Source organism: Balaenoptera physalus (genome assembly GCF_965194825.1).
Source record: "Balaenoptera physalus genome assembly, chromosome: 14".
Taxonomy (NCBI): domain Eukaryota; kingdom Metazoa; phylum Chordata; class Mammalia; order Artiodactyla; family Balaenopteridae; genus Balaenoptera; species Balaenoptera physalus.
In genome coordinates, this window is record NC_138893.1 from 65,348,217 (window position 1) to 65,360,585 (window position 12,369).

The 12,369-nt window shown below is 32.0% G+C and overlaps 1 protein-coding gene across 5 annotated transcripts in view; it reads right to left on the reverse strand.

The window, feature by feature from the left end:
* PCDH15 (protocadherin related 15) overlaps positions 1–12,150 on the reverse strand; it is a 735,694-nt gene extending 723,544 nt beyond the window's left edge. For all 5 annotated transcript variants that reach the window (XM_082423601.1, XM_082423610.1, XM_082423609.1 and 2 more), the window contains exon 1: positions 1,799–12,150. In XM_082423601.1, coding sequence (XP_082279727.1) covers positions 1,799–1,889 — 91 coding nt within the window. In that variant the 5' untranslated portion in view covers positions 1,890–12,150. The remainder of the gene's footprint in view (positions 1–1,798) is intronic.
* Positions 12,151–12,369: the final 219 nt, after the last annotated feature.

Sequence of the window (12,369 nt, forward strand, 5' to 3'; positions counted from 1 at the left end):
GGCTTTCTAACGGTGGCTGGAAGGAGGTCTTCCATGAGCGCAGTGAGGGGGCAGCCTTACTATAAAATGTAACTTGGCAGTTGTAAAGTTGCACTGTGCTTCAGAAAGTAACTACTTGATGGCCAACAGTGACCTGATAATCTTATTTTGGAGGCTATCTATACAAGCACATTTAGAGAGACCAAGAGCTGTAATGAGCTTATTAAAGAAACTAATTTATAGCTTTACAGGTTAAATCAGGAGTGATTTCCTCTGATAACCTAAACTGCATTGCTAAAAAGTACAGGGTTTGTGAAAGTCTAATGTGAGCAATGACAGTGAATCCTTCCCTCTCAGTGTGAACACTAAATATGAATAAAAATAGAATGCCTTATGGCATAAAGAAATACCAATGCACTGATTTGTCATCTATTCTTGGGGCACGATTTAAAATGCATTCTTTTAATTTAAAGTCATGCTCTTTTAAGTTCCACTGATTCTTATTTTTGCTTCAAAGTAGCAGTTACATTATTTATTTCTTACTGCACTTTTAAATTTGTTGTTAGACTGGAGATTCACAATCTCCATAAATGGCGATGACATGAACATTAAATCCAGATGCACTTGAAGTAAACACTGTGCTAATTAGCAGAACTTTTCAAGGGTTTAGGCTGGTGACTTTATGAAAATAGCTGCTATTGTAAATTATTCTGCAAATCCCCAAAGAGGCATGATATCCTAACTATGGAGGACTGAGGATGTTTTAATATGTACACAGTTTGAACACTGTTTGGGAAAAAGTCAAATTAATCCATCTATCTTCAGATCATTCAGTTTAGCCAAGCAAAGCACACACACACAAAATTCACAATCTTTGTTGCCTCTAAGAGCAAGAAGGTAACATGGCAACAAGGGTAAGGAGATGGTTGCTCGCCTGTGTACCCTGAATGCTGAACAAATGTCGAGTAAAAGTAATAAAAAGTAATAAATTAATAAATTAATAATAATAAAAGAACAAACTCATTTTTCTTGAATAGCCAACTTCTAGGGTGGGAAAATTTATCCATTTTTCTTCTCTTAAACTGAAAGTATTACTTATATACTTACATTATATACTATATATATAATATATACACATACTCCACACTTGTATTATGTCGTACTCAAAGACAGATTCCTCCAATATTGAAATATCTAAGACAGGCACATTTGGGCCACTGCAGATATAACATGTTAAATGGTCCCTACAGAGCTTGATGACTAATATATCTTTCTCAACTGACTGATTTACTATTAAGAAATGACTTAGAAAATCTAATGCCAAGTTTTTTACATTTTTTTCACTCTTTCTAAATAAAATAGTGGGGGATGAAATAATGCAATCCCCAATTAAAGTGCTAACACTAAAATCACTTATGACATCTACCTTTGACCCCTTCAGAGATTTTTTTCTCATAGGAAATTTTGGTATCTTTTACATTCCTAAGCTTTACCTAAGGCTACTGTTTGTGTTTGTTCAACGATTAGCAAATAGAATTGAATTTTTTTTTATAACAATTAAGCATTTGTTTAGTGAGTATAAGTAAATGTTCATTTAGAGGCCTAGCACTGGATTTTCTACCATACTGCAATCCTTATTAAAAAACAAAGTGCATTGAATGCTACTTTTGTAAGATTATTTTAATTAAGGAAAATTATTGCACAGAGTCGCCAACCTTTAAAAATGAACTACAAATTAGCATTACTCATTTCTATGGTGTGTTTCACGTTCCACTGAAATTCTGGCTAACTCTAAAGGTCAAAGTAAAAACATCCTTACCATCATCATATTGGCCCAAGCAGACTGTGAAGAGACAGCAAAAGATAATCCCTGAAGCTAACCATTTCCAGAGATAAAACTGTTGGAACATCTTCAGTCAAATTCCACTCAAGGCTGATCTGAAATAACAAGAGGAAAAAGGAACATTTGACAAGTTCATTAATCTGTTATAGGTAAACACAACTGTCACAGCATAGAAAAGCCTTAACGACTTCATAGTTAATTACCTGTGCCACACTATCCTTTAACAAAGTAACATACTTGTTTAATGTGCTGGAACTTATCTACATGAATTTGCAGACAAGTCTCTAAGGAAAGACATCTTTTCTGTTATTTACTTTGTAAGCAAGTAAGTTGAGAACTTAACATACTAATGACACCAGAACCACAGCTTTAAAATTGAGACCCTGTGAGTGAATCAAATGCCAATCAGTTTAACTCACTAAATTTATCTTATGTATAGAATAGTTCAATTATAAAGAGTAAGCTTTTGCAACAATTTAAGATGTTAAACCAGCTGTTAGTATCCTACATGAAAATTTCAATGGACATTTGTCTAACAGAATTAAGTAGAAAAATCCATCATCAAAACACAAATTCCTTTTTAGTAGAGGGACAAGAGATTGACTTAACTATGTCATGTAAGACTAAGGATAACCCATCTTTTTTTTTTTTTTTTTTTTTTTTTTTTAACCCATGATTTTTTTAGAACGTCTGTCTTTGGAAGCATTTGGATGAACTTCATTTTAATTCCTTTGTTCTTCTTTGCAATCTCCCAGTAAGTAAAGAAACTGGATGAGGTATTAGTGGCCTGTGAGCACACCAGAGTGTTTTTTCTTACTGAAAAAATGATGTTCTCAGTTTCTTTGTAAATTGAAGAAATTATTCACATGGAATTGTTCCAAATTACGCTGAATACAGATCATGTAGAACAGGGATTGGAACTTCATTTCTCTACATCAGAGGTTCCAAAAGAAAAAAATGAATTTGCCTAAAGGTGCAATAGGGACAGTGAAGGCTGTGACAAATTGTGAAGTGCAGGGTTTGTCTGAAGAAACCAGCCCAGTATTTGACTTCCGTCAAGGCTGTCATGTGGGAATGCAAACCAGTATTACTGAGTTTTCTGATTTTCCAGAATATGGTAGAAATCCAAATTTCCACGTGAGACTGCCTAGTGTTTAGATAATTGTCCAACCCTCTTATAGACTAAATGCTTCTGGCAGGTCATATTGTCCTCTGAGACCCTCCAGTTTACAACTCCTGCCTGGGATTCCCTCTGCTAAACTAGTCATGGGTAAGCTTCTTCAGAATGTACAAAGGAAATAATTTGAATTCTGCTTTTACATATATTTTGTTTCATCTATCTTTCCGTTTTATTTTTTTGTGTTTTATAAAGTTTATTTGCACAGTAGCATATATAAATATATAATTTATTTAAAAGTATATTAAAGGTGCAAGCTCAAAATTTTTTATCATGGGATGCACAGTCCTTAAATTTCAAGTCACTGCACCAGATCACAGATATTTAAAAATGGAATCTATTCTTCTTGTGTTTCTTTATCTTAAAAAGGAGCCTTCTTTTTATCTAGCCCTCACACATTTTCCCCTTCTAACTGGTAAACAACTCAGCCTCTGCTTTTATAACTTCTAGGCACAGATAGCTCAAAGAAGAGCCCCATCATTAGATATCAAGAGAATATAACGGTACATGTTTATTGCAGGGAAGGAAAAAATAAAATTGACTAATGTTAGTAGTTTTAAGAGCAGTTGATTAGAGTGTGGCTTCTTTTTAAATTGAAGTTCTTCAACTTCCCAGTTAGGACTTTGACCAAATTAAATAACATCTCTGTCTCACTTTCCTCATCATTAACATGGAGATACAATAGTGCCTACCTTATGAATTTATTTTGAGGATTAGGTAAATGGCTATAAATGCATGCTTAGAAGAGTACCTCAGAGGGAGGGCTCCATAAAGCTTAATATGAGTATTTCTGACTTGGCATCTATGAAGTCTTCAAAGGGCTTAAACATACATTTCCTCAATCCATCTTTAGTATAACCTCTAAGGTAGGTATTATCATCTCTACTCTGGAGGAAAGGTCATGCTCACTGGCTCAAGGTTACAAACTTATGAGTGGCTGAAGTAGTGGTGTGGTTTGTAAGTCTGAAACTTCTGCTCATTCCATTACAAAAAAGGACAAGAAAATTTCCAAGAGGGTACTTGGTTCACGTTTCAAGGTATATGGAGGCCCATAATAGCGTGCTGCATTTCTCTCCTGTATCCTAAGGAGAAATATTGCATCCCTCTTCCCATACCTGGAGTATAGCCCTGTAAAGATTTATGGAAATAATGGCTTCAATTCCTCTTTCTTTCTTTTTTTAAAGAAATGTTACAACATTAAACAGAAAGTAGTCTTTACAATTTAAAAACAAAGAGAAAACACTTAAAGGATATTAGAAAAAACTTTTAAAAAAGCAATATCCATTTTCATTACTAGTTTTACAATCTCTAGAATTACAGGCAAAGTTCTTATAGATGTCTTCAAACAACACCTCTAACATGGTATTGTACCTTTATTATAAATTCCATATTAAACTCTGCCTTGTTCTCTGAGTACAAAATTTCCCTCCAGACCTCCTTGGCCAATAATGTTACGCTCTAGCAACCTAGAGCATGTCTAAAAAGACATGTAGTTGACCTATACATAAGGTCATTGTACTTGTTTTTTCAGAGATAATTTATTGACATATTCAACACTCTGGTATAGTTAATAAAGATAAGGTTTTGCAATAGTGATTTGGAAATACAGTTGACCTTTGAACAACTCGGGGCTTAGGGGCACCAATCACCCACCTTCCTCCAACCAAAAATCTGAGTACTGTTATCTCTGCATCAAAAACAAAAGAATTGGCAATGACTAACCCAAAAGCAGGAAGCTGAAACAGTTTGGATAGAATCAAAACTGTAGTTGTTTTGATTCCATATACTGTGATCCCTAATCAAACACAAAGTTTTTCCCATGCTTAGTTAAAGATTTGTAAAATGAAATTACAGGTACTATATTTATTGAAAAAAAGATCCACGTAAAAGGGAACCTGTGTAGTTCAAACCCATGTTGTTCAAGGGTCAATTGTAGTATTCTACTGTCAATAATATTGGGAAAAAAAGCAGTTTTCCCAATTATGTTATAATCTCACACATAAGTGGTTTGAGTTTCATGATATTTACTCTATATTTTCCAGCTTTAGAATATTTTACTACTATTACTCAAGACACAATATACTGATTTTGAATTTCACATCATTTGTATGATAAAGCTACCAGATAAAGCTCATATTCATTTATCTGGCATTGAATGTTCTCAGAAATTCATTTATTCAACAAGCATTTATGGAGGGTCTATGAGGTACCACTCACTCTTCTAGGCAGTTGGAACATATCAATGAAAAAAACTCACTCACATCTCTGCTTTCATGAGCCTTATGTTCAGATAATGTAGTAGGGTTATATGAAGCAACCAAATGCATTCTGGCAACATAGCTAGAGAAGAACTTGACAAGGAAAGCACAGCTATTCCAATAACCCTAGCTGAAAGCACCCTCAATGGTATCTACTGCCTTGAGAACAGATTGCTGTTCATCTCTTAGAGGGAGAATACATAAAAGACCTTTCACAATCAAGTATAAATCCAAAGGCAATACACAAAGCTCTACTCTTTAACTGTTGATCCCTGCTTCCTGTGTCTGGGTTGGTTGTGGTGACACATGGCAAAAGCAGCCAAGGTTGACATCACAGCAGTTTTCCCTCTGGTACATTTTTGACAATGTCAACTCCTTTTTTCCTTTTTTTTTTTTTTTTTTTAGGCTCTGTCCCTGACTGCTACGTGAAAGACTATTAATTTCTTTGATGTATCAAAGTGTGGAGTCTACTGCCAATACCTTGATGAGAAATCCCATATCAACACTGGGTCAGGAAGCAAACTGGAATCTCTCAGTAAACTGGGAGCTGTACATAAGCATCTGCCCTTCAATAGTCTGTTCAGTCAAACTCTGGTACTTTCCTATCTCTGACAACATCTAGGTAGCGCTATAAAAATAAGGCTTGACACCGCTTGTACTCCTTACAAGAAATATATACTATTAACTTGCTAAAATAAAAACAAACTCTCTTTCAAAGCAGCTTCAAGTATGAAATTGAAAACATGAGGTTTTCCAAAGTCACCACATCTCACCACACCAAATATGAATTTCCTTAATTGACTGCTTGGAAACCTCTCTTCTACTTCACCATAGGGGGAATCATCGAGAAGGTTTTCATCACCACAGAGGAGAGTTATCACTCATAAGCATGACCTGATGAATCATCTTTTATTTCTTTTTTCTTTGTAATATGCACTTTAAGAAAAAATTTCAGAGAGGCTTTATGATCTATACCCTCTTTCTAGATCATGTTATATTTTTCTCTTATTATAATTTATATATAATTTCATTAAATATATATAAAAATATACTTATGTTTACAGATAATTTTATATTACATATTAATATGTCATATTTATAAAATACACTATCCTTATAATATGAAAGTATAATAAAATATATATTTATGTAAAATATAAAATTTATTTTATGTAGAATATAAAATATGAGATATTTGTATTTATATTACTTCATATTACATTTTTATTCATAAAATCTATGTAAATATATTTATATTTTATTTAAATTTATACTGTACATATAGATGAATATTAATGTTATGTCCTAGTTATATCTTTTTTTATTCATGAGCTGAGTTCTGCTTCAAGGATAGAAATGGCCAGATTGCAGCTAATTCTAAGTGAGGGAAGCAAAGTAACCTATGTTTTCGTCGGGCACTGTGAGATCTAAGGCACCTCTCCAGCATGGCTCAGACACACCGGGCTTACCTAATCTTTTCTGGAGCTTACAGTTTGTTGACATGCCACAATGTCTGAGTGTACCTTCACTGCTGTTACTTTAAAATGTATATTTGTTTGTGTACACTCTCTTTGTGTGTGTGTGTATAGGTTTTATAATACACACACACACACACACACATACACATATATATAAAACTCCTCCCTCTCTCCCTCCTTCCCTCTTTCTCTCTACATCACAATATGTATAATACATTTTCAATATGGTGGAATCAAAGTTGATAAAAATAAATTCAAAAGTGAGGAAGAGAAGAAATGCATACAAACTTATCTTGCCAACACTGTAATTGTTTATAGAAGATGTGTTGCATTTCAGTTTTAAACATTTTAAATATATACTCAACAATTGTAAATATTCAATGATCCTGGTTTAACTCAAAATACATTTCCTGAAACCACATGATACACATAAGGAAAGTCTAAGTTTAGACATTCTTCTTCTACAAACTTGGATGGGCATTTGGAAAATTCAGTCAGGACCCTAACATGTCTGTAGGGGTTTATTCTTTTTAAATGGTAGTTTTAATCATAAAACTCTAAATGAAGGAAGGAGGGACACAGGTTTCCTTTTTGGGTAATACGCCTCATCAAGGAAACAAATTACTGAGAAATACAGCTAGCCTATTCAATTTAAATTTAAAGATTGTATCCTATTAGAAAAAGCCAATATTCAATTTAATCCATAACAGGTATAAAACATATGTCATAATAATCTAGCCATACTAGCTGGTTTAATAAAATGTGAATAAGTCAAATTTTAAAAAAGGAGTAGATTTCGATACCTATGTTCATTACTGCTATCATACTAGACTTTTTTTTTAGTGTTTATACACCCATTTACTCAATAAGGATTTATTGTATATTTATTGCATGTCAGACACTCTGCTTCTACTGAAGAAATAAATCAATTTAGTTTTCTCACAATGACTTTGCTATTGAGCAAGCACCATATTTCATATTTTTAATTTAATATATCATTTCAAAGTACTTTAGTAAAATGATTCCAAATTAGGGGAATATTAAATTTTAATTTCTAGTTGTAAGGGATTTGCATTCAATCTGTGTTTTCTGCAGTATCATCTAAATACTAGTCTTAGACATAAATATATTTCCCTGAAATATATATCTTAGAAATATAATTTCTAAGAAAAATAACAGGAAAAAGCTTAGTTTAGAAGCTTTCTTAGAAAAATAACAGGAAAAAGTTTAGTTTGAGAGGTATGAGCACCAAGAAATGGAAAAAGCCCAAGCATTATTTTATCTGTAGAATGTTTAACTTAAAAATATAACCAAGTAAGTTTAAAACTGAGTTTTATAGCGCAGGCAAGTGTATGCATGATTTTAAAAGGAAACTTGCAGGAGAGTTCTATGTAATAGCATTCTCTTACATAGAAAACAGATTATGACTAATATTCTTGTTTGATGAATGTTAAATATCCCAAGAAACACAAATAAATTAATGAACAGATTCTTTTTTTCTTAGAGTAAATCCATTAACAAAAATAAAAATATTAAGCCAGTCAAGAGAGATTGCAGTTGAAAGTGTAAAAATGCCAGTGAATTTTGATGTATTATTATAAAAGTCCTGACTTGGGATGAGAGAGACTTATGATGCATTCCTAGCTCTGTCACTTCTTTGTCATACGAATGATAAACTAGTAAAAACTTGTGAGACTCCACTTAAAATTAGGATAATAAAATCCATCTCATTCTGCTATAGTCGACAGATGAAAACTTGAACAATAAAAAAATAATAGGAGTACTAAAGAATATTCATTTTTAAAATTCACTGCCTAACTGTTTACTGAGTGCTGATTCTGGGAAGTGCATTTTATAAGATATGGAGACTACAGTAGTGTGAGAAAAAAATGAAGGGATGAATAATGAAGGAAGGAAGGGAAGGAGGGAGGGAGGGAGAGAGGGCAGGAGGGAGGAAGGTGTATGTGGAATTGTTAGTCTAACAGGATGTGTGAGTCACACCCTAAGGTGCCCCACAATAAACCATGCACTTATATAATCCTTCCCCCTCAGAGAGTGCAGGTGAAATCAGTGACTTGCTTTTAACAATAGAATATTGCAAAGATAATGCGATGCCATCTCCTTGATTCAGTTAAGTTATATAAGACTCACTCTTAGCACAGTGGAGAGAGACGTTTTCCATTTGAGCTTTAAGAAGCAACCATTAAAAAAATTTAAAAAATAATTTAAAAAAGAAGCAACTATTTACGTTGTAAACTGCCTATGGAGAGGAACATATGCCAGGGATCTATAAGTAACCTCTTGTTCCTGAAGGCGGCCTCCATACAACACCTCTCAGCCCTCAGTAGAATGTATTTTAATTGTACTTACATTACTAGCATAATAACAATTATAATAATAGCATAAACAAATTTATAGGTATAAAAAATAGGAAGCACAAATATGTTCCCTAGTGCTAGAGTTACAAAGAACAGCTATATGCCATAACTAAAAGGTTAGACCAAAAAATGCATGGAAATTACTATTGTGTTTTGGATTATTGAATGAGCATCCAGTTTGCTTTTAAAAACCAAAGAACTTTTCTGGTAACTGACTATACTGCTGAACTGAATGAATAAGCATTTTCAGAACTCTAATGGAAAACTGATGAATTCATAAAAGTGCTAACAAAAGATCAAGATGAAAAAAAAAATTAATTACATGGGACTGAGTGAACTGATGAGGATGATTATAATTTTTGTGACTTCTGTTTGAATAAAAAAAAAAAATCCCACAAGGACTCAGAGGAAAAAAATATACAAATCAATTTTCACTGCAAAGTAAAGGAGCTGTTACAGTGGAGGATTACTGGACTGAATGCCAATATTATGACATAGTATGAGTGTGTTTCATGTTTGGTAATTGCAATCATTGTTGCTTTTGTTGTGGTCATCCATTTACAATGCTTGGTGTCAGTCTATTTATCTCTTGTAAAAATAAAATACAGTGTGTGTGTGTGAAAAAAAAAGAAAAGAATAAATAAGACATAAAAATGGTTATCCATTAAAAAAAAAAAACTGTTTTATTTAGATAGGTAAAATCAGATATGGTTACTAAATGTAACTATGAACGAAAATAAAGCTGGAAATTACAAAATTAAAGTAATTCTTAATATTTTAAAAATGTGTCCTATGTTGTAATGTAGTTTAAAAATTTAAATACTGAAATGATATTTTAATTATTTTAGATATAATCAATTACACATAAAATTCATTTATTCCTGATAAATCTCTCTATTTTCCTCTGTTTTAATTGAAAAAAGTTTGTCCTAGAATCCAATCATAGTATTTTACTTGCTTTTGCTATTCCTAGGGCTTGGTAGGAAATATGGTATTAAATAATAGTCTTTTAAGTAAGTGACAGATTTAGGATGAAAGATTCCTAACAGTTCTAATTTTAAGAGATAATTGCAAGTGTTTAATGACATGTCAAATGGTAGTCTTTAAATTTTTCATTTGTTCTTCTAAATCTGCATGGAAAATCAATTAATAAAGCATGCCATTTTTATTACATATAGTTGATGAAAATAGGAAACATCATTTGTAATATTTACTTGAATATTAAGATGTATATAAGAGATAACAGAATATACACTGATTGCACAACCGGACTTCTAATTAATAAAATGTTTTATTTACTATGTAGCTGCAATATATACTTTATAAAATCTATTTATAGCTTTTGTTTAATGTGGATGGGTTAGATAAGGCATCTTTTAAATAATTTGCTAAGTTAAATATACGTAGAACAAATGAAACTAAGTTCATCTTCCATTGTCTCTCTTCTTACCATAATGGACTTAAAGGTTGCACCAATTCTAGGCTTCTTTTTATAGTTCACATTATAAGCATGCTAACCAGGGATCATAAACTTGCATACTATATTAATGCAGGTACAGAAACTAAATATAAATTACTTTGTATTGTCTTTGCAGGAATTTTTAAGTAAGGTCCTCAGCAAACTGAACTGAAAATACTTCATGTGTCATAATTTTAAAAAACAGAATATTCTGTTAAGGACTAAATCTATAAGTTTATTGCTAATAAAAATGTTGTTAAAGATCAATATTTGGGGTATTGTAGATATTACTGTTATTAAAACCATTAGAAATATTGTACTAATTTAGATAAACAAATGGTAGATTGTTCTGTTTAATTTCACTTTGTGCTTTTCTTATTTGTACTAAGAAATTATAAGCGAAATTTATAGTATGGGGTATTTGCAGAAATATCATCTCAAAAATAATCACTCAAATAATAGTTTGATAGGGGAAGACACACAGCTAAGAAAGTGTTTTTAAATATCTCTAAGCTTTGTTTTGATGCAATTATTTTAAGCTTTTACTATTTATGTTATAAATCTATATGATTAAAGAAGTGCTCAATCTTCTCAACTGGCATAAGTGTGAAGATGAAATTTGACTTAGAAAAATAACTGATTATGTAAGAGTCATGTAAGTCCTTCATTTATGCTATAAATTTATCAAGGTTATTATGATCTTTCCTAAAGAGACAATACTTTGATGTAATGCTGTGTTTTATTTAATCATACAGAAGCTCTGGTAAGCAGCAATTTCTCTAGAGCCTAGAAAAATAATCATGTTACAATTTTATATCAAAATATAGTGAATTTATATGTGGCTCAAAGAGTTGAAAAGAGATATAAGATTTAAAATATTTTGTATATTTGGATGTTTACAAATCACAACATTGAGTTGAGAATATTAAGTTTTGCATATTAAACTATTGTGTTGAAAACAAAATGAATACAAATTAAATTATGGCTATGAAAAGACTTTGTCAAGAGGAAATAATATTGTATTTTCAATCAATCCATACATTGTAAATTCTTTAACGGTCATTAAGGCACTGTGGCAGATTATTTTTAATGACGGCCATTTAAGAATGACTAGGTTGGAGAATAAAGTATATACAAATCAAAACATAAACAATAGTATGTAGTATAGAAAAGGAGTAAAGATGGTTCTTCAACCGGAGTATGGGTGGGAATGTCACTGATGACTGAAGTGTCAAATATTATTTCATGAATATAATGGAACTTCCACAGGGCACTGAAGTCTGAATAAGATCTAGACGGGAAAAAGGAAGGGGACAAAAATCACTCAAGTAGGAGAAATAAGGTTCAAAATTAGAGGAAAAAGGATTAAACATAAACATTACCTAGAGATAGAGTCTACATAGTGGAGTATCAGGTGACAAGTTGAAAGTATGTGTCACTAATCAAATCACATGAGACTGGAAAATCTAGGCTGACAAATTTTTTGTGTTTTTTGTTTTTGTTTTTTAATAGTAATAGTGACCTACTGACATGTTTAAAAAGAAGACGTGTGAAGAGGATAAGTAGATTTACTTGGTAGAAGTATGGTAGAATACTTGGTATTCTACTATGGTAGAATGGATTTGAGTGGAAAAGGTGAATGACAGACTAAGTGCTATTGAATGTTATAATTATTTCAGTTTTATTCTCTGTTTAAATACATCTAGCAGAGTTGCTTAATATTTGCAGGACAGATAAAACAGGAACAACATTAGCTGGTCTTAGAGCATTCCTTATAAAAGATAGTGAGTATTATAA